Source organism: Eurypyga helias, unplaced genomic scaffold (genome assembly GCF_000690775.1).
Source record: "Eurypyga helias isolate BGI_N326 unplaced genomic scaffold, ASM69077v1 scaffold12321, whole genome shotgun sequence".
Taxonomy (NCBI): Eukaryota; Metazoa; Chordata; class Aves; order Eurypygiformes; family Eurypygidae; genus Eurypyga; species Eurypyga helias.
The window spans coordinates 25,096-49,312 of record NW_010230278.1 but is presented as its reverse complement, the minus strand read 5'-3'; the positions used below and the strand labels follow the sequence as shown (position 1 = coordinate 49,312).

Sequence of the window (24,217 nt, the reverse complement as noted above, 5' to 3'; positions counted from 1 at the left end):
CTGATGCACCAGCCAGTTTCCCATTCACCTATCTCCACTTTGCCGATAAGGATACTGTGTAAGCCTGTGTAAACATCTTGGCTAAGGACAGGGAAGAGTGCAATCTCTGCTCTCATCTTCCACAAAAGGGAGGGAAATCAGATTGGTTAGACAGAGCTTGCCCCGGTGAATTCATTACAGCTGTTCTCCATCACCATTTAATCTTCAGGTATCTCAAAGTGAAATTTAGTTCTGCAACCTGTAGGAATATGCTGTATAGTCATCCCAGGACTAAGGTTATATACTACCTCAGTAGTATCTAATTTCATAGAATGGGTTAGAAGGGACCTTAAAGACCATCTAGTTCCAACCCCCCTGCCATGGGCAGGGACACCTTCCACTAGACCAGGTTGCTCAAAGCCTCATCCTGCCTGGCCTTGAACACTTCCAGGGATGGGGCATCCACAGCTTCTCTGGGCAACCTGTTCCAGTGCCTCACCACCCTCTCCAGGAAGAATTTCTTCCTGCTATCTAAGCTAAATCTCCCTGATTTCAATTTAAACCCATTCCCCCTGGTCCTGTCACTACAGACCCTTGTAAAAAGTCCCCCCCAGCTTCCTTGTAGCCCCTTCAGGTACTGGAAGGTGCTAAAAGGTCTCCCCGGAGCCTTCTCTTCCCCGGGCTGAACAAGCCCAACTGTCTCAGCCTGTACCCATAGAGCATCCAGCCCCCTGAGCATCTTCACAGCCCTCCTCTGGACTCACTCCAACTGATCTATATCCTTCTTATGTTGGGGGCTCCACAGCTGGATGCAGCACTCCAGGTGGGGTCTCACAAAAGCAGAGCAGGGAGGGCATTCTCCCCCTGTCAACCTGCTGGCCACACTTCTGATACACCTGTTCAGGTGCATCATTGATATTACTTATTATTATTACAGGTTTATAAAACCAAAAGGTAGTAATTTTACACACACCCCCAGTAAGACATTTTTATACAGAATAACCTCTTCACAGCTGTTTGAGAAGTCTTTACTATTACATTATTTCTATATACACTTTTGTATCTTTTGCTTTAAATGTACAGGATAACAGAAAACAAGCTTTAACTATTAAAAAGTTTACAATACAATATTTAAAAACACCCATACATCTTCCTTCCTTTAATTTTCATGACAAAAGCTTCCACGTAGTCAACGATTCAAAAATTCATCCAAAATTTTCAGGGATGATTCATACAAGATTCTGAAATGGCATAAAACAATGCACAGCAGGATTAAATTTACTGAATCAGTACTCAAGTCTTTGTTTCTCAGAGTATAGCTACCTCATGATTTCTTTGACCACTTATTCTGTATTAGTCTAAGACACACCTTTACAAATTACTTTTTAAACAGCTGGGGGGTTTTCTTTCAACATTTCCATTTACCTTCTGATCATCTCTGGCTCCAGTGCAGTCTAGAGCAAGCCACATTCAATTGCTATGGCAATTCAAGCATACTTTAAATAAATAATGAATTATTAGAAAGAACCCACTCATTTTTCTTACAGCATTTTAACTCGTTTTTCCAAACAAATAGTAAAATCCTTTACCAGTAATTCACACCGAGGCCACTTTTCATTCTTTTACTTTCTTCCTTTCTCCATCATTCTTCAGTCTTCATAATTTTTCTCCTCACCTAAGGCAAGTTCTTCCCAAGCCTGAGCTTTCTATCTTATCCTTATTAGCAACTCCTTCAGCCCCATATACACCCATCTTAGTCCCTTTCTGACTCTCATCTCATTACTCCCTAAACAGTCTCAAAAGTCAGCTCTGAAATTTGCATCTGGGAGGCCCTTTTTACTTTCCTGCATTCCCTGACCTACTCACTCGCCCAACCTTGGTAGGTGCATTCTCACACAACTTCTAACACTGCCCTAAAATATCCTCAAAAACCAAAAATGGGCCCTTTGGTCTGTTGTCAAAGCATTATTGCACTGACAGCCACTGTACCTTTATCCTTCATGTTACTTTTGTAGAAGGTTCTGTCACCTGCATCCATTGCTCAAGCATTTTTTTCCTCTATATTTTTATTATTACAGTCCTAGAGTGATGCCCCAAATAAGCAAGGCTGCCCAGTCATTAATCATGATGAGTTAGCACATTCATCCTGAGACACCAAGACCTGAAATACAAGTGGCAACTCTGCATTTTCATAGGATATTGGATGTAACAGCTCCCTGAATTCTGACTGCTACGGGGGTGTCACACACTCCTCTTTACAGTGCTGTATCCTTAAAGCCGTGATGGAACTCAACTGCCAAAATAAACTAGTGAGATAATGTACTATAGAATTAGTATAATTAATTAGGTGCTGTGGTTTTAGACACTACAATACTCTAAGTTTTGTTACAGTTTAAGGCTAATAAAACACTAGAACTGTAACGTTGGACCCTGTAGCTGCAGCACATTGGACAACCAGCTGTCACTCCAAATGACTGTACGCTGTCCCAGACAGACTGATTTAAGTCAGTTTTAGTAGGTTGACTTTCTAGTCAACTTTTAGACAGGTGGCAGACAAATCGGACACAAAGTTACGTTACAAAACAACTCAAGAAACATTATTTACAGAAGCAGTGAGAGTACCACAGAGTTTGAAAAGCTAATTAAATGATAATATGAAAGAAACATTTCTGCACAGCCCTTCGCTGAATTTAAATTCTATTATCCATATATCAAAATGCTCATTAAAGTAAATAAAAAATATTAAGTAAAAGGTATTCCTCTATAGCACATTTGTTTATAGAGCAGGGAACATTTTTTCTAGCCTCCAACTGACATTTATTCACATTGTTTTGCTAGGCAAAAATATTTGCATTTCATAAACTAATGCATGTCATCACTCTCGAGGAAATTCTCTCAATATACACTGTGTTGCCCAGAAGTTTTAAGCACACTGAACACCATTTTTAAAACAACAGACCCACAGGGCCATCCTAAACTCCCAACTCAGCTGAAGACGGAAGTCTCAATTACAGGGAAAGGTTTGCACTAATTCAGAAGCCAATAATTCCTTGTTTAAGGGCAGACTTCAACTACCACCTCAGACAGCATTTTTACTTTTCTCTCTTTGCCAATATTGAACAGATCACCTCTAAGTCAAAAGTTAAGATGCTGGCCCAGAACGCTGAGTCTCTTGGGAGATTAAAGCGTGTCACTATTTCCGGGGATACCTGGGTATTAAATAAAATAACCCCTAGACGAGTTAGGATGAGAAATGCATTCAGAAGGAGAGAGTAATGCGACTATTGAGTATGAGTTAAACCCAGTAAGACAATTAAGCGTGCAGCAGTGCAGCACCGTGCGTTGCAAGACTGCACTCAAAGCAATGATCAGAGGTAGCTTGCGGTGTAGCGTAACTCCAGTCTGGGGGTTTGGTAACTGGAGCAGGATAACATAGTTCACAAACAACAGGGCAATTTCTGACTGTCCACAATCACGTTTTAGTCATACATTAGCACTCTAGTACCAGTGCACTACAAATGTTGTGTTAGAAGACAGTAGAGGCCCAGCCCCACATTTTGTCTCTCTGAGAAGGTGCAAACACGCTGTAAATTAGTCAAGCAAAACCCAGCCATTGACGAACTTCCTCCTAACCTTTTTCCAGCATGAATTCATTTATTCTTCAGGAGAGAGAGAAGAACCCCAGCATACCTGTCCAAATATGAATCCTCCCAAACTCTACACAGCTGTGTGATACCTTCGTAATTTTGTTACCATACTGCAATTTTGATTCTTGTTAAAAACACTTCCCGTCATCATGCTCATATTGCTTATCTTCGAATTTCAACTGCAGCTACCTTTTAGTTTTGTATTGTACTAAGGTAGCCATTCATATATCACAAAATTAAAACACTGTAGCATCTTCAGCTCTTCATCTGCCCCAACTTCTTCTCTGTTCATTTGTCCCTGTTCACTGGGCAGAGATATCATATAGATTCATAAAGCAATTATCTGTGTTCTTACTGAAATTTATAGTCAGTAGTGCACCCAAGTGGCAGCAATTATTCATTTTAATGGGCCTATTTATTTAATCATGTTAGGATTTGCTTTAATTTCTCAGCCTTTTCTACTGTCTGGATTAAGCGCATAACAATCATGCCATAACTCTGCTGCTCACCTTGCTTTTCCAGATCATCTTTTTTTGGTTTTTTAACATCCTAGTAGCACACTTGGCAACCCAACATTCAATGATTTCATGGGGGGGGGAAAAATGGGGTTTGTTTATTTTTGTTTGATTTTGTTTCTGAGCTACATCCCAACCAAAATGAAATTCGTTCACACTCAAGCAACTAATGAAAACAACCTACCCAAGAAGCAGAGTCCCTCTGAGTTTCAGAAGTCCAATTACGTAGCTATTTTTTTTCCCCCCAATATTTTCTGTTCTTTGTTAGACGAGTGCAATGCCCTCTGTGGAAACTACTTGAAGCCTTGGCAGCAAAATTTCTGTTTTCCATTTACTTAGACAGGAAACAGAGGTGAAGGTGCACTGGGTTTGATTTCCCCCCCTCCCCCCCTTCTTAAAATTAAATCTCATTTTTGATGGTACATAAGTGGCTCGTGTATCTCATAACTTTCTGGCCTAGTTCTTAAGATTCTTGTAACTCTCTTTAGAGTTACTATGTAACTTTATATAGTATCCGTTTGGCTCTGACACAGTAGCAGATTTAAATTAATGAACTTGTATTTGGTTAGAAGCAACACAGCTGATCTACTGTATTGTTTGGAGTATCAGGCTTGATCGTTTTCCCCTGGGAAAATGCAATTTACTTTCTGCACTTCTGAACCAATTCCAAATGGATACTTCCTGTACAGCCTTCTGAAAGTTCTACTACTGCCAGAACACTTTGTGTAGCTGTTGGGCTTCTAGATACAACCCCAGTGCCAACTCTAAGGATCTGAAGTGTCATAGCAGGAGGGGGATACAGCCCACATGGCCTTGCTGATAAACCATCTCATTTTTCACACAGGGGCATCTCCTAACTTCAGTACTGGGTCTGAACGCATGGTACCAATTCCGTCACAGCACAGCCACCAAAGGTCTGTCTCTAGTCACTACGATGTCAGAGAACAACATGTCTCAGGCTAGTGATCCACTGGAAAAGCGTGCTGTGCAAGCGTGCTCAGGTTGGAAGGACCATCCCAAAAACTGATGAGTAAAATGGAGTTGGGCTGGGGTGGTCTCTTTTTCCCCCCCCCCCCCCTCCTTTTCTTTTTTTTTTTTTCCCCCCCCTCTTTTTTTCTTGTTTTATTGCAAAGCCTGCCTACACTACCATCCATTGTTTGACTGAACAGTAAGGATCAGCAGTGTGAAGAATTCAAGATTGCCAGGGCCTCTGTATGTCCAGCCTACTGTGGTGCATTACTTTCTCGGTATTTTTTGATAAATGTCCATGATCAGAGTCTGTTTTCTTCATATTTTTTGTTTGTGTCTTTTACTGTCTTCTTTGCCTAGTTTCTAATGCCACGGGCAGTTCAGTAAGTACACAGAACCCAAACTTTAACACTTTTAGTCTTAAGCAAGTTTGAAACATTTAAGGCTAAAGCATTCATCATGATTGTCTATCATAGGCAGGTCTGAAATAAATGACAGTAAATACAATGTAGCCAATCACTTTCAAGAAACTTATCCCCCTCCAGAAAACCTACAAGTCAACCAGATATGACACCTATATCCCAAAAATGAGCAAAATATAGTCACCTGTGGAGAAGCCTTAAAGTCATGGCTATATTCAGTTCAATTTTTACCACCTGTATAGGTAAGGGATCTTAAGCCTTACACCAAAATGTGGGAGAAGCATCTTCTAGTAGTAAGAAACATTAAATAGATTACTTGCTTTGTTCTACACCTGCTGCTAACAGAAATGAATTCCAGAACTCAATCCCGCAATATACAGGGTCAAGCTGTAACACATTGAAATTAAATGCAAAAAAGTAAACCACATATGTAAAGATTGCAAATGTACAGGCAGGCAATGTAATACTGTGCTAGGCTCACCACCTCACCTACTATTTCAAACCTTGCACTCATTCAGAATGCTCTACCACACAAGTACAAACCACAGCCAATCCTTGCAGAGAGGGTACAGGAGAGGTTAGTGTTCATTTCCCTCAGCACATTTACCTTTCCGTGCTGCTAGGCTCTTCCATGGCAGCCTCCTGGCATGTTATCAGTTTCCTCTGAACGGCAGGTACAATATCATTTAGAAGTGCAGCTTTGTGTTTACCTATTTGAAATAAGATTATGTTAAGAAATTGGACAAAAATAACAATTTATCAAAAAAAACAAACCTGCATATTTTCACAGAATATTTTTTAATATAAAAGACTGTAAAACAAAATTTAATATCTAGTCTTTCATGAAACACTCTCCTGGATTAATTGCTGCGTATTTCAGCGAATCGGAATATAGAGATGGACCCCATGAGTAAGCAGGCAGTTGTAACTTTAAGCCCGCTACACAAAGATTCCAAGCCCAAAGCTTAACACCATTATTTACAAACAATATAACTTAAATCCTGTAGTAAAGTGGTAACTTAACAGGATGAGGAAGAGTGCCTGTTGAATTGTGTAAGAACTCAGCTTTCAAAATATAGTACATTAAAAAAAAAAGAAAGAAAATAATGATCAAAATGGTTTGACTGACCTTTAATTATAATCACAATGCAGACAGTAGCTGTTAGACTAAAAATGCCTCTAATTTCTTCAGAGAGAATGCATTCCATTAATTCATTTAAAAATGACCTAAGGAAAAATGTGAAGCAAAACTACATTATAAACCATGTTTCTTTCAAAATAGCACTGAACACAAGTCCATGGTTATGCTTCCCTGCCACCACAGCCTCAAAGATACCAGGCAGGACAAAGCAGTGGTCATGGGTAACTGAAGACTACATGCTGCTTCTGGAACCGAGATTATCTGAGTTAGCAGAGTGGGGAATTGCTTGGGAAGAAAATAAAAAAAGCCTGTACACAGAATAAATAGTTATTCAGAGAAATGAAGAGCTTGTGGACTATTTTGGGAAAGTTAACCTGTGAAAAAACAACTGGTTCTACTGGATCTAAGTGGTATAATTTGTGTTGAAATTTCTAAGTTCAATTTCTGTTAAAGTTTAAACAAATAGGATATATTACTCCAATGATTTGTTACCAACTACTCATGCCCTTAAATTATTACTATTCATAGCCTGATTAGAAACTGGTGTTTAATTAATGCCTTGGTCTAAAATATGTATCTCCTAAAAATGAAATAGATTGATTTCTTATTGCAAAACTGTGAAGAACATTTACAGTTAAATATAGCCCAAAACCACTTCCAAACTACATTTCAGATACTGAATGTATGGATGGAGTGAGATTCAAAACACAGGTTCATTGTAAAGTCTGAGAAAAACATTAACTCCACATATATCTTAAGGGACTCTCTTTTAGCAAGAGATGATGGTACTACCAGCAAGCTTTAGAGGTGGTTTAGGACATATATTAAGTTAAGAAAAATGAAACAAGGGAGTGAAGGAAGAGGTCTACCAATGAAACTAAACTGCAGTATGGAATACAGCAATACTACTGAATGAAACCACTAACTGGTCATTATAGGGTTTATGGTAAAAATAACAAATTTAATTCAGAAGCAATTATCTAAAACAGAAAAATAAAAGAACAAGAGGGATAAAGCAGGCAATGGACAAGATCTACAATCCTCATACTCCTCAGAGGACAGAACTAAATGCCCTGTGTAGAACTAAAGAGGAAACGGAGCAGTGGATGTTACAATAACTTTCCCTAAAATAGTTCAAAATACCTTTGGTAATATTATCTATTAACCAAAGCTGAATACCATAAATACCCAGTTCTGACTTCGTGTTCTTCAGGTTTTTATTATGCTAAAACAGCAAAATGAAGTATGCAGGTAAGAACTAACCTCCACTAGTGATTCAGTGAATCAACTTGGCAGAAGCTCAAACATTGCTTTAAAGAGCTGACAAAGATGAAAACTCTTTATGTTCTCAAACAAGTATTATGAGGTCACATGTGCACTGCATTAGTTTTCTTACATCACTGTGGACTAATCTGACCAAGCATTGATCCCATTAACTCTTAAATTGCTACTGATAGTATTCTGATCAAAGTTTTGATTTTCTTGCTATCACCATTGACATCAGTAAGCACACTCCCAGTTCCATGAAGGAACACTGTTTTTATTAACCAGACTCACTGCAGCTGCCTTTCCCCACCTCCCTCTCAACCAGGGTCCCATGAGACTGCAGGAAATAGAACAGAACCACAAGCTATTTACAAACACGTGTAAGTAAAAAAGATAAGGGATTGGTTCCTATAAACAGCTCCCTCCTACAGGAAAAGCAGCACAATTGGTCAGATAATGCCAAGTCACTGAGTACTATCGCTGGTGGTGTTTGGGACTGAAACTCAGTGGTAGACAGTGACTAATTGGTAGCTGAAAGTGCAAGAGATGCTGCAGAACCTGGTGCAAGATGACGGTGTGTTCACAGAACAGAAGCTCACACCAGATTCCGTGATGTCAAAGGCGTTCACATTGGCGTGGAAAGATGATCACTTCTGAGACTGAACGATTTACTACTGGATTCTGATTATGGCCTGTCAGTACAGGTTAAAAAAAGAAAAACAGCCTTAAAAGTAGTCCCCGTCTAGAGGCATCAGTGGATCCAGATGTAAATTCTCTCCTGACTTAGTTCTTCTTTGCACCAAAAAGATAAACACTAGAAAATACATACATGTTTATTAAAGTACTCATAGAAACAATGTGATCTCAAATAGCAGTTCTGTCTCTCAAGAATGGACAGATTCTCCTTGACCACTACTAGAAAAGGTTTTAGAGCAATAAATTGAATTTCTGCATCTCTTTTCAGAAGAGGTCTGTAAAATAATTGTGTTTCTTACAAAGAGAGTACTTCAATGGACAGCTGCTGCCTCACAGAAGAACAAGATTTGGATTAGGAAACCCATTGCTAGACTTTCTGGCGTCCTTTGTTTTGCAGGTTCAACTAGAACCAGAGAAGGATTGACAAAGGGAAAAAAAAAAACCCCAACAATCTCATGACAGCAGAGACAGGAATATTGAATGCCTGTCAGATGAGGAAGTTAAGAATAGGAGTTAGTTGTGGAGGTGTCTGGAGAATGATAAAACTTAAGGAGTAGACATTAGCCCCTTGATCATGCAGAATAACCCTGGTGTGTATAGTCACATAAATAAAAATTGAATATGAATAAACTAAGCAAAGGAAGATAATGAAAGTCACTTGTGACAATTTTAGAAGATATTCAGGGTACCCACTAAATACAGCTAATGAAACGGCCCAGTTAAGTCTTTTTTAAAAAATTACATAACCCGACTTTTGGGGGTTTTAGGACTCAGATACTTAAAAACTATTCTGAATGTTGTGATCTTAATACAGCCACAGCACATTTATCACCACATCGCAGATGTTCAGTTAAAGGATCAATACTATTTCTTGTAAATATTTTATCTCATCTTAATACCACTATATTGAGGAGACTAATGTCTAAGTATTTTATGAAAGAAGCAAGCCAAGATGTATGATTAAAGTCATCATTTAGATGAACAGTCCTGTAAAAAGGCAGCACTTAGAAGCAGTTAAAAAATTGGAACCAACCGCCCCCCCAGTCAATACCTACAAGCAATATATCAAGAGAAAGGGAATATGAAGTAATGCAGATAAATTTAGTAATTTAGGAACTATTGAGTTCCTCAGAATTTATTTGAATTTAGGAAGTAAAACTTACTGATGACATATAAACTGTTCTATATTAGCAACAACCTTGGACAAATTCACAGAATCATAGAATGGTTTGGGTTGGAACGGACCTTCAAGACCATTCAGTTCCAACCCCCCTGCCATGGGCAGGGACACCTTCCACTAGACCAGGTTGCTCCAAGCCTCATCCAGCCTGGCCTTGAACACTTCCAGGGATGGGTCATCCACAGCTTCTCTGGGCAACCTGTTCCAGTGCCTCACCACCCTCTCCGTGAAGAACTTCTTCCTGATATCTAATCTACACCTCCCCACTTTCAATTTAAACCCGTAAATTAATGTAGAAACATCTACCTGACAATATTAACAGACTTCATAACTGTGGCCATTAAACTGCTTGAAAGAAGAGGAAGGTCTGAAAGAGTCTTTGGCATAGTTAAGTCTTTTTCACTGGAAGCCTAAAAAAGAAAAAAGTCAACGTTTGTAGGTCAAGAAATACATGTATGCAGAAAACATCGAACAACTGTGTTGTTGGTCACTCTAAACACAAGTGAGCATCCTTTGGGTCTCCAAGTACACATACGTAATTTCTGAAAATAACTTTGTTAACAGCGATTTCCCAACTCCCCATGTCAGCACTTTTTGATATCAAGTTCCAAACAGCATGGTGAGTATTTAGTTAGATCTGAATTTTGATTTACTAGTACAATCACTTGAGGGCAGGGAAAAGTCCAGCTCAGGTGACTGACTGCTAGGAACATTCGTAATCTATGAGTATGAATCTGCAGTACCATTCCAGACCATAAACTTTGCAGATCCTGCAGAGTGAAAGAGCATGCTCTCATCCCACAGCCCCTCAGACGATACAGTAATATTTGTTGGTAAATCTCCAGCATTGATGCAGTTCCTTGTGGAATGCAGAATTTCAGAAGCAGCTCTGATGTATCTGGTACTTTCTGGCAACTGCTTATTGCTCAATTTCTGGCTTACCTACCAACCACAGTTAAGTACAGCATCTTGTAAAGAGCTTCTGCTCTTCCTTGTTAGTTCTCAAAGATTCCACTCTTACTAGCCGTATTTGCTCCTAACACTACAAGCATTAGGAACGTGCGTTGGGAATGTTACCCTTCTCCTTCAAGGACAGTAGTGGTTCCCAGAACTTTTGGCACACAGGATAACCTCTGTCTACATACAGTAGTTTCAAGACAGTTTCAATAGTAGGGAACAGGAATCTTTCAGAGACCAGTTCTTCACTTCCTAAGTTCCCTAATGCTGGGTGAGACAAAGTGTGGTGGGTTAAGAACCACCTCTCTTCCTCCTCCTTTCCCTGAGCTTTTACATCTAAGCACAACATCGTATTGTATGAAATATGCCTCTGGGTCAACACTCTTGGCTGTGTCCCCTCTAACCCTCTTGCCCCCCTGTATCCTGCTTGTTTTTCTTTAGGGCAGGGGGTGAAGGGACAAGAGAGCGCCTTGACACTGCAAACACTGCTCAGCAACAGCCAAAACTAACTGGTGTGTCTTCAACTGTGTTTTAGCCACAAATTCAAACCACAGCACCATAGAGATCACTGTGAAGAAAGTTAACTCCTTCCCAGCCAGACCCAGTACAAACACATAGAGCGAACACCTCAAAAAGCATCTCAAACACTGCCTAATTCCTAAATTCTTCTGTCAGTCAGATCATGAACTAGGTATCAGGACAAATTTCCTGTTCGTTACACAAACACACAAAATCTTGATCTTAGTACAAAGATCTCACTTTCTGAACATGGGTCTATTGTTCCAACAAAAGTTAATAAAAGGCATTAGGTGTAAAAACCACAACAAACCCAAAAACAACAGCATCAACTTTACCTCCTGTAGCACGTAAGTTATCTCCGCTATTATTGTGGCCAGGAGAGTAGAGAGTGCTCCTTGGTGAACTGCTGGGCAATATGAATGCCAGCACTGGACTGCATGTATGAATTCTCCAAGAGGCATCTGAATAGAGTGAATCAACTAAAACCAAAGAAAAAGAGATCAAGTTTTTCAGACTGCTTGGGTATAATTGAAATATTTCACAGCAAGCTTCTCTGTGAAGAAGTGTGGATCACATCTGGAAAGCTATAGAGCTATTCTAGTCACCTGGGATCAGACAGAGAATCAGCAACACATTTGAGAAGTCTGCTCATAAATTTGAGAGAAACAAACAAAACAATGTTTTTGTTACAAAAAGAACCGAAATATTTTTGAGAAGTCCTGAAAAACAGACCATCAGGTTTACCAGTAATCCACGTATCTCACTACTGTCTACTCTCTGCTATAAAATACAAGCAGCTAACTTTTCTGTGAAGAGGTTTTGAAGAACAGATTGTGAAGCTGATATAATTCAGGCTGAAAGAAGTAAATAAAACAGTAACAGTTTCTCCACTCTCCCAAGATTGTAACATATATAATGGAATTCTTTGCTCTGGATTGAGAAAGTTCATTCAATTGCAGATATGATCAATATTCTATGAGTACTGGAGTAGTTCAAAATGCATTGTTCTCCAAATTGCTAGTTTCTCTCTCATGATAAGACCAACAATGGATTAAAAAAACCCATTGGTAATGAGGAAATTTAGAAAATTTAACTGAAAGTTTAAGCAGATGTTGGCTCGAATAACAACCTCCAAGTGTCTAACACATTTGCCTAAGAAATACAGATTGATGGACATATTAGGTAGCAATTTCAAGTGTAATATTATACCTGAATCCCTTCTTCCTGCTGTTTCTTGAGTCTACAGGCCACGCATTCTAAAACTTTCTGGAAGACGGTCTGTACAGCATGGAAAACGTTTGCCACTTCATCTGTCTCAGTATTCTGAGTTGAAGAAACTTCAATAATTTCTTTTAGAACATAGAGTAACACTGGAGCACAAAAGCCACCTCTCTCTAGAGGAAGGGATAAATACAAAAACATAATTGTAATGAGAGATTCTTCAGGTACAAGCTCAGAATGAAACAGTTATATACCATTAATAGCTGGGGTTTACAAGTGTACACAACATATTTACTTTCTGAGCATCCTTAGCTGAAATTTTCATAGAATCATAGAATGGTTAGGGTTGGAAGGGACCTTAAAGACCATCCAGTTCCAACCCCCTGCCACAGGCAGGGACACCTTCCACTAGACCAGGTTGCTCAAAGCCTCATCCAGCCTGGCCTTGAACACTTCCAGGGATAAGGCATCCACAGCTTCTCTGGGCAACCTGTTCCAGTGCCTCACCACCCTCTCCGTGCAGAACTTCTTCCTGATATCTAACCTAAACCTCCCCACTTTCAATTTAATTCAGCCAGTTCAATCAATATTTTAAGTGTAAATCCAGTGTTAATTCCAATCTTTGAAGCATCGTGATTAAAAGTGTAGATTTCTTCAGGAACTGACCTCTAATCCTGTCTGTAGTGTAGCCATAACTTTCCAAACGTGAGCCAAATTTAAATACTGCTACAATGTTGCCTCCTAAGGCATAAAGATAGATCTCTCTTTCTCTGTGTGTATACATATGTATATAAATACACACAAAATCCTGAATTGCGTAGTAATAGCTGGAATCTAACAGCAAGGAGGAAACATTAGTTATGAACGTGACACGGTTCTGGGTTGATTCTCTGCTTGTGTTCAGTTTCCTGAAAAGCTGGTGTGACTTTGAACGATATTATTGGTACTAGCTAGCATAAGCAGTAAACACTTTTTGAGAAACAGACCCCAAAATCCTAAAAGTAACAGTTCTGCTAATGAAAGAAAAGTCAGCTAAGTATATATGGAAATGTTAATGTTAGTGCAGAAATACTGTACCTGTTTGTATAACTGAAAGTCCCATATCTAAAAGATGTGCTTGAAACATGACATTTCCAAGGCCAACCATTATGACATCTTTACACACAGTCAGGTAGGCCTAGAAAAGAGATGCAAATGTATGAGAAACAAAATTCATATAAAGTAATCATTCAGTGAAACCCAAAAATAATAAAGCCATGAAATCTTAGCCAAGTTGCCTTGAAAGCTGGTGCATCTACTTGGAGTTACTTATTTCACAACCTCTGAAAGGCTGGAGTTCCAAAAAGGTCTCCAAACACTTCCACTGCTCTTTCCTCCAGCAAACACAGATTCTCAAAAGGCAGTAAATCCTCCATCTTTTTTACTCTAGCTAAGAGCAGAGGCATTGATACCTAACATCGAGGCAGAATGCAAAACCTCTGCCTCGCTTGAAGAGTGAAATTACCAACAGCATACAACAAGAGCCTTTCCCTAGACATACACACACATCACATACTGAACTAATACGAGCTGGTTTGTTCAAGGACACCATGACTAAAGGTAGTCCAAATTGTTTCCTTGAGCAAAATCGGAAAGGACATGGTCAATGCTAAAATCCACCTTGGGTTAAGTGATATGTCAGGGGAATGTAACTGAAGACAACTCAAGACTACCTAAACACACACCCCCCCACTGAATAATCAGATGCTTTCTGTTAAGGGCAAATGAAGAGAAGGGGTGAGGGACACTGTCAGTGAAACACTGGGGTTTGTGTCAGGGGCTTCCCAGTCCTATTCTACAAATCAGTAGCCTAAAGAGAACAGCCCCTCAATGAATTCCTGCCCATAAATTCAAGTGCAAAACTGAGTAACAGACCAAGCAGAGAAGGAAGGGTGAAACAGGAAAAAATGGGATATGTTGTGAGGAAAGTGAAAGAAATATAAGTGGAAAAAGGATAGTCACCTTGGTCCCCTCTCACATACAACAGTATTAAAAAAGAACTGTAATTACTGCATATCATATGGCTATTCTGAGACAAACTAGGTCTGCTTTTAATGCCAGCATTGTTACCAAATATACACTTCAAACAATTAAAAAGCACAATCAATACCTCATTCCAATAAAAAACAGTACACAAGGTGAGAAGCAAATAGGAGCTGTTTAAACAAGCATGTGGCTCATTACAGTAGATGCAAGAGGCCTGAATTCTCTTCCTGACTTCCAGACAAGTCACATCAGTCTTTACACCTCAGTTTCTTCTCTGGAAATAATGCTGAAAATGGACTTTAAGATCTACTAGTTAAGATCATTGTGTTTCATTAGAGCCTAGCCAGGTACTATGTCAGATGGGTTTACAGGTGACAGCTGCCTATCATACTGCTTGTCAATAAAATTTCATTTTAATTTTGTATTCAGATTTAGGAAATGAATCATAAATATTCAGACAATGCTGGTATAGATTCCTTATTTTGGGTCTTATCTTTCTACAAGATCGCTTTCTATGCCTCCAAGCTTCTGAAAAATAGCCACAAAAGAGTTACAATATGCATACCAAATTTTCATTCAGAAAGAAGACAAAAGCATATAAAACACAAAACAAACCTGTACCACGAACAACTATAACATTGCTTGAGTTTCCTACCTCTTTATACTTTTCAAAAAACCCTTTTGGCTGGAGCAGGATTTAGTACAAGACTGTCCTCTCCTTATTAAATTGCCAGGTAACTCTCACCCTATGACTTCCAAAGTTATACAGGACTCAGCTCTACAAAGCATACTGAATTCCTCAAGGTATAATTTTCCCTATTCGTTTTACAAACGCAGAAAGGAAGGAAGAAAGCATGCAAGCAAACATGATTAGATCTAAATCTCAATCTCTCATAATTACAGCACCTTTCTGGTCCTCTAAGTCATCTTTTATAGTGCTACTCAACACAAGGTATGCAGTTGCAGAGATTCTGTGTAATTTCCAGGACCACCTACGCTACAGAGGAACAGGCTATTGAGTGCTAGCATACCACGCAACCATGCCCTTGTTTGCAGCAACTCATCTCCTTTTCAGTAAGAACTTCATGTTGATGCACTTTTCATAAAAAAGCATAAACATTATCCCCCGTATTACAAAAAGGTAAGAGACTGAAGACAGGAATTACTGTTAGAGACCAAAAATCTGGGACAGCCAGGTTACACAGCCTGCTGCGCTAGAGATTTCTTGAGTGGGCGTTTTCACATGTGTGAAACATAAAACATGTTCCATCCTCACAACAACAGGTTTGATGAGAATATATACTATGCACTAGTAGGTGAAAAGTGTCTAGAGAAGAACAAGGTATTGTTGACTCCAACTAGTTGGTTTAATTGCTAGGATATGTGCAATTATATTGATATTTCTTCATAATTATAAAATAGAAAGGTTTTAACAAAACGCAAAGCAATCAAAACACACCAGTGTGTCATTTTAAGCAATCAGAGGAACAGCAAAAGCACACAGCTGTAACCTCAGAACAATCAGGACTGTATTTCATTAGCTCATTCACTTGCTGGGCTCCAAAAACTTCAGTGCGCTGTATTTGTCAGTGTGCAATTGCTACGTATGCGGCTTTTCAGGTTGGTAGCAGTTTGATTTATGTTATAAAGAGACCTCTAACCTGGATAATTGACTCAGAAACATTACTGTGTTTTGAACTGCCATCCTCTTGGTCACTTGCCATTATAAAAGGTACCACTTGACTTTCTATCCAAGCCCCTGTGTCCTTCAGAAGTGAGAGGTAATCTTTTCCTTCTTCAGAAAACTGGAAAAAAAAAATTAGAAGTTTACAAATTGTCTTTCCAAATCTTCTGGAATTCCTCCATACTGTCAGCTGTAACTCCAATTTATAGTGAAAAGGTATAACCATACCTTGTGCTGAAGATGGATACACAACCTGCAATAGAGGCTGAAGGCTCTTACGCCAGTTGCTGGATTGCAGCTACCAGAAATTTCATCATTTGCTTTCAGAATTGAGCCAAGAACCTCCTGAAATATCAAGGTTTAAATTTATATTTTCCAGAAAATCCTTTCAAATGTTTCTTTTTCACAATAGGTTTAAATAAATAAAAGATTTAAAAAAAACCCAACCACAAAACCCAAAACACCCCAACAGTCATACCTTCAATTACTTTAAATTTGCAATGACATTTTGGACTTTCAGAATATGCATTACATATACATTCCAAAACTCAGGTCTCTTAAAAATGCTGAACACTAGATCACAAAAATTGAGACACCTATAAATGACAAGCTGCTTAAAATCTGCCATTTCTAAGCAATTCTGAACTAATATACTTTTAGTTTCGAATATTTGTTTGAAGTACAAATCAAAAGGAAAACCTTTTTATAGAGGAAAGAGGGGATCATGAATCTTAACTGTTTATGCTTGCAGGCCTTTAATTTGATGCAGGCAATATATGATGTTAGACACTCTTTTTTATAAGCACTGTTCATGGTAAGGAGAATACTACCTTTGCAGTACTGAGAGTTTTCAAAAGCTTCTTCAGTTTCTTTTTATGAACAGAGAGTAGGCAACCACGATTAATGGGATGAGTCAACACATATTCAATGTAATCAAGTGCTAATTCTGGCTTCGATTCATGTGTTACATGGATACGTACTCGTCGTTCAGAAGTTTTAATACTCTAAATGAGAAGAAAGCACAAAACTAATAGAATACTCTGTATTACAATGAATTCCAAAGCAGAATAATATGGCATGGAAAGAGGCTTCTCCTATTACAAAAAAAAAAAAAAAAGAAAGGCACAAGGCCTTTATGTAATGGAGCAATTAATTCTTTGACTATGCATGTGCACACCTTTCTTGGGCTTAGCATGTCAGACAGCCAGTCACAGGCTAATTCCATAATATGTCCCACTTGACCCCAGCGACACATGCAGTCTATCAGGGTGGAGTATTTGCTTTGGTCCGCTCCAGTGTCAATATTCCTCAGTCTGGAGATCACACCACAGCTTAAAAGAAAAATAAACAAACAGAGGTGCATTAGCTTTACATCCAGTGCAGAAATAATTCAAAGAAAGTCAACCAGAATAATACCAAAAAAGATTCACCAATGGCTCAAAGGAATACTTGAACATCACAGATTTTATGAGCTTATCAAATTTGTTTAGTGGATTAATTTATCCAAATGGGCATTTAACAGGTCAAGTTGTGAAACATTAACAAATACAGTCAACAAGACAATCTTTGTCATTTGTATTCTGGATTTAAAAGCAGTACCTGAAGGTAGGAATAGCAGCAGGGGGCATAAAGGATGCCAGAATAACCAATGGAGTCATGCAACGCTCATCCTAGGATAAAGAAGTACACTATATGATATACAAGCACAGATGCACACAAAAGAGGACTGAAAAAGTATGATTAAATCATCTCAAATTAAGGATTTCCCTTTTTCACTAGAAATGGAACTGAAAGGGGCCAATAACAACGTGTGGTTTGCAATCTGAAACTTCTGATTCCTATTCCCAGAGGTCAATTATCAATTATCTTATAATTCAGCTTTCTGACAAACCACCAGAACAACTACCCATGAATAATTATGGCTCCATTAGATTAATAACCATTGCAATATAACAGCCCTAGCTTACATTCTTCTAGTAGAGGCTAATATTTAATTGTGCAATCACGACATTAACTCCTCTTAACTAGTGCCTTAAATGATATTCATTCACATCAGAAATTTATACAAAAGACTCTAAAGGAAAGGGTGCTTACATATCCATGGTAATGTAAAATGTTAGCCATTAAAACACATCATCATATGAGCTCTAGACCATGACATACACTCGCAGATTATACAGAAACCAATCCATGTGAAAGACTCCTCAAAAATAGGATGCATATACATCCACATTTCATGAATACAATCAAATGACATTATTACCTACTTAGACATCTGAAGAGCTAAAACCTTTTAAAGATAATTTGTATAAGAACATTTAAAAATATATTTGTAGCTTTTCAGGAGAGAGACATACTGCTTCAATCTGTAGTCTTTTAGTAACTAAGCCTCTGATGACAGGTCGTTTTAGATCCAAGCTGCTTACTCACAGTAAGAATATCAAAGTCAAAGAGGTCGCTTACTGAAGCTGGGTATCTTGTCTGCTCACCAGAACCTTCCAGGAGGGATAGTACTTCCTCTACCAAGAAAGATTTGGACTGTCTTTGACAACTTCCAAATGCTTTCAGGGTAGAAAGAGCATTTGGTATACTTGTGCTGCAGAATGTTATGTAGCAATGAACTAACTGCTTTCCACTCTCTGATTACCTAAAGCAAACTTGGATGTAGTTAAGTGTAACAGACAGCATAACTCTGTATGCTTCAACATAAAAGTCATAAACAAAAAAGGACATTCAGTAGATAATCCTTCAAATGCACTACAGGGTGCAGCAAATACTATTAGCCACTATCAAAAGACAGCATCCTGAAGAATAACACTAGAACAATTAAACAAATCAAGGTGACTAAAAATATGAAAATTACTTATTTTTAATTAATTGCTTATATCAGACCTAAACAATAATTAAGTGCATGAAAAGATCATTAAAGAGTAGAATCAAACTGGCAGAAAACAAACTCAAGGAAGTGAAAAAGGCATCTCAGCTGCTTCAGCTGTCTGTTCCAGCAGCTGGACCAAAATAAGAAGTGGGAGTGGTGTGAGGGTTTGGGAGGGCAGCAGGTAGGAGAATGTGGACTCTCACCTACAGGGAGTATTTAATCTGCAACAGCATATTTTCAGTTACTGATTTCCAAAAGTTCCAAAAACATTTCAAAGAATGGAATCCTATAAAAACCTTACAAGGAAAGCAATTTTTTGCAGTAAATTTTTCTGTGTTGACTATTTAGATGACAGTTCATCAGTCAGATACTGCCACCAGAGAATTGCTTCCACCAATTTGTGGAATTCCAAGAAAGTTGCTATTGTTTATGGCAACAATGAAAGAGAATGCTTAATGCCATGAAAATAGATAGACACTAACACATGAGAGCATCTGAAGAAAATGCTAAGCACTTACAGGAAAATCTAGGCTTTCTTTACCTTAAATACTTTAAAATATTCAGGAAGTACTGAAGCAAATTTTCTGATAGCATAATCTTTGGCTTCTCCATTGTGGTCTAGAGCTCTGTCAATACTTCTCCAGAGAATTACAGTAATCTCCAATAAGCTTGCCATGCTGGCCATATCGTTTATTGACAGCACATTATTCAACACCTGTAATACAAACACTGAGATAGTATTACCTATTATATTCTCAGATAGATATTCAGGTTAAAATAAGGTTTCAAAAAAACCCTGAAAATCCTTCTATTAATTTCACAAAGACATTGTGTTGTAGAACATCAACTCCACAATTCATTCTTACTCTCTCTGTGTAACTTGCGTCATCTTGTGACCTTTTTTTTTTTTAAATAATGTAATGGCAGAATCAAACCAACTCATAATTAGTACCAGCATTAGGGAAGCATTCATTTAAAATATGCTTCGTGTTTCTTCTATCTTATTCCAGCTACGTCACCAAATTTCTGCTACTGTAGGGCATGAAAACACCCTAATGGCAGTTCTCCCCTTCCAATCCCGCAGATGCCCGAGTGCATTCCTTTAGACTCCTCTAGTATCAATAGATGCCTATGTCTCAATTTAAGCACCACAGAAAAAGTTACGAGAGCTTATCATGAAGTAGACTTACACTTGTATTCTCCTTTTCACTTTCTTCTTCACCTTCACCACTCTCTTTCATTGCTTTCTGTATGCAGGCATTCAAGCAGCGCCGAATAGTAAGCATCAATTTAGCTACATTTAAATGCAATAAGAATAAATTAGACATTTACTATTTGTTAAGAATGTTGCTAGTAAATGCTTCTAAGTGTGATGCTGGAAAGCCAGTCTGAAAAGCAGGCAACAGAACTAGAAATAACTAGGAAAAGATTAAAATTTCCTGATAAAAGTTAATGGAAAAAAGTGAAAATGTTTTATATCCTCCAGTACAAAGAAGAAACGGCAACATCATCACCAGGTTGTATTAATTTTATTCTTAAAAAAAAATACACTCAAAAAACCCCCAAAACTCAACAGCTACAACCTTATCAAATCATGATCAGAAGAAGCTCCTACAACTCCTACATTCATCTGGCACAGCTATAAATTTAATGACCTATGGTCAATAATATATCCCTCCAATGTCAAGTCCAATTGTTTATAAAAGATGTAGTCGCCCAACAACTGCACTCCTTAGTGAGGAGCTCATCTCTAGATAGAGGCAAAAGGGTTATGTCTACTCTGGCCAAAGGGTGACTGCCTGAAATGCACGTGTTATTTCAGAACTACCAGTCAAGGGGCAACAGCTTGAGCATCTTACCCAGGTCACCCCATGCTGGCTAATTGGTTTTTTATAGTACGGTAACTCCTCTGAAACAAAATGTTCCAAATTTTACTTGGTTCAATAGCACTTTTATAAAAAGTAGCTATACTTTATGCAGTACATACCCTTTTACTTTAAGTTTCTGAAGCTTTTAAACAGGAAGGTGGGCTTCTTAAATTTTCTTTAAGCAACTTGAAAACACTACTGATCAACAAATCCCAGATAATCAGATTATCAGGCATAAATATTTTTCACCTTCTCTACAATCTTCCACATAAAGAGCTCAGATCTCTTGAGAACACCAGGGTATTTTATTTTTTCATCATATGGAAATAATGAAATATCAACCTAGATATTTAAGGTACATGGGAGGAGAAAGCAGATAACACCACCAGCAAGAGAATGCAGTACAGCACTTAAGCGCAGAAACAAACAGCTGTGGTCTATTCAGCATTGGGGAAAAAAAAACCCCACACCCGAAAACCACCAAAAACACACTTATGACTGTGGTCACCAGGGTTCACTGCTGGTGTCAATAATTTCAAAACCCACAAACTATTATTATACTAAAACCAAAAAGATCTAGCAACAACATACCACTGTTAGAGAAAAAATAGGAAGCAGTTACATGGTGTGGCATTAGTATTTCCAAGCACTCAGAAGATTTTGTACTATACCTATATTGGTGGGGGCAGTATATTCATAAGCATATTGATAGAACTTTCTAGCTGCTGCTGCATTCATCTGGATTAGAGTAACACAGCGCTCACACCACACATCCTCAGGTTGGTTAATGGGAAAGAAAGAGTTGAATAAGAGATTCACTAGGCGTCGTGACACAGGCCGCGAATCAACTTCAAGACGACTCAGAAGATGCTCCATGGGACAGATTTTCCAGAACTTGAAAAAGTGAGAAAAACATATTAAAGAAGTTAAAAAAAACAACTAGGAACACACAATCACTTTTACGAAGTGTTGTCCACATCAAAAGTCTTCACAAGTATAAATAGCATTTACCAGCATTTTCTTGAGGTCACATATTGCTGCAGCAATGCTACTTTACTGTTCTGATGCACCTCTAGACCTCCCAGTATATCTGATTCAGTAAATTTCTGGTTCGAGCAATTCCAGCTCAATATACCTGCAATGCTAATGCAATTCCATAGGTACAGGGAAGAATTATTTGCTCTACAGGGTTATCGCCACAAAATCTGTCATTATGTGCCACGTTTCATATTCTCATCACAGGCCAAAAGAGGACCAAACCACCTACAGGTATGGTATCACCCTAAAAACCTGTATAGAACAAGACCATCCCCAAACATAAGTGCATCCCATCGTTAGCAGAGCTCTAGCTTGTTTGTAACACAGTCAAAGGCTATGGAATCCTGATAGAATAAACAACTTGTTATACCAGCAGTAATACTACTCACATTTTTTGGTTTTTGTGAAAAGTTCCTGAATTAATGATGCTGTGCACATTGATAAAAAAAAACCCCACACCCACAAAACCCCCCAAAATCATGATTTTTAGCATTGAAATCATATAACTTCATTCTTGAGTAGAAATATTTGCATCAGCTAATTCCCCTGGGATTTCAAACTGTGGGCATCCCTACCAGAGTTATCATAAAAAGGTCCTTGGAGTAAGCATTAAAGTAATCCCAAGATTTACCAGAGACACATATTACAGTTTTCAAATAAGTAGGCAGTTATTCACAAAACACTGAACACTTACTAAGATTTTTTTTTTTAATGTAAACATGATCCTTCCTTTAGAAGGTCTGAATCTTCCTACATAAAGCACAGAGTGAATGGAAGATAGTCATTATCCCTAACGAACAAATGAATACCTAGAAAAAGAAATCCCTGAACTTGAGCATTACCTTTTTCTTCTGTTTTTAACAGGAGGAAATTCAGGAAAGCCAAAAAGATTGTTTGCTTGAAGTTGCATACTGAACAACAAGTAACTTTTAATTATTATTAAATACTCGTTTGAAAAGTTTTTGAAGACTGAACACATACTGAACAACAAGTAACTTTTAATCATTATTAAATACTCATTTGAAAAGTTTTTGAAGACTGAAAGTAACAACATAGAAAAAGATTTAAAGCACTGCTAATATTAAATACAAAAGCTTGGTTGTATTTTACTATACAGATAACTGACATTAACAGGCCAAATCATGACTGTAGGTGCCAGTCCTTTAAATCATACGTATATGTCATATCTTATGAAGATTTAAAAACTCGACACAAGAAGCGCTGACTGCCTGTCTGGCTACAGAGTGATGTAGAAATGAATATTGAAAAACACAGAAGATTTTAAAAATGACATGACAGATTATTAGCGAATATGCCTGTTGAGTATTTTTAAAATGATAAATAACACAAGGATATGGCAGAAATCATGATTAGATTTCAGAGTACACACTTTCAGAACAACAGTTCCGGGATCTGTTCGTTCTGTGAACGCAGAACAACAGTTCCGGGATCTGTTCCTTCTGTTCGTTCTGTGAACAAAGTGACACACCCCAAACCACAGGCATCAGCACTGTGCATCACTCATCACGCTACTGTCACAGTGACACGTCTGCCATTCTACCCAAGTTATACCTGGTAAGCCGACTTCAGAACCTGATGAAGCACAAAACTCAGGAAAGAAAATAGCTATCCTTTAGAGTCCTACCACTTACTTCCAGCTCTGAACTGCCTCCTCCAATAATCTCCAGTAATCTTAACCACCAGGACCAATTGTCTAAGTAAAGGTACAGCTGCACACTGTTAATTTCAGGAGATCTGCAAACATTACTAGGACCCTGCTGGAAGCTTTTCATGCTGACAGTCTGCATCACAGAACCACAGAATCTTTAAGTTGGAAAAGACCTTTAAGATCAAGTCCTCCATTGCCCTAACACTGCCAAGTCCACCACTAACCCCTGTCCCTGAGCACCACATCTGCACGTCTCAAACACCTCCAGGATGATGACTCAACCACTTCCCTGTTCCAATCCCTGACAACCCTTTGGGAGAAAAAATTTTTCCAAATATCCAATCTAAGCATCCCCTGGCATGACTTGAGGCCGTTTCCTTTCGTCCTGTTGCTTGACGCTTGGGAGGAAAGACAAACACCCACCTCACTGCAACCTCGCTTTGGGTAGTTGTAGAGAGTGATAAGGTCTCCTCTGAGCCTCCTCTTCCCCAGGCTAAACACCCCCAGTTCCCTCAGCTGCTCCTCACGAGACTTGTGCTCCAA

General features: G+C 38.5%; 1 protein-coding gene across 1 annotated transcript in view; it reads right to left on the bottom strand.

Moving 5' to 3' along the window:
• Positions 1-6,139: 6,139 nt before the first annotated feature.
• Positions 6,140-24,217, bottom strand: part of NCAPG2 (non-SMC condensin II complex, subunit G2) — a gene marked incomplete at both ends in the record, with an annotated part of 42,394 nt that continues 24,316 nt past the window's right edge. Inside the window, 14 exon segments of the mRNA XM_010160684.1 lie at positions 6,140-6,242; positions 6,662-6,759; positions 10,122-10,225; positions 11,627-11,770; positions 12,501-12,685; positions 13,590-13,689; positions 16,199-16,342; positions 16,450-16,566; positions 17,052-17,225; positions 17,399-17,552; positions 17,821-17,891; positions 19,641-19,814; positions 20,290-20,393; positions 21,639-21,861. Coding sequence (XP_010158986.1) covers positions 6,140-6,242; positions 6,662-6,759; positions 10,122-10,225; positions 11,627-11,770; positions 12,501-12,685; positions 13,590-13,689; positions 16,199-16,342; positions 16,450-16,566; positions 17,052-17,225; positions 17,399-17,552; positions 17,821-17,891; positions 19,641-19,814; positions 20,290-20,393; positions 21,639-21,861 — 1,895 coding nt within the window.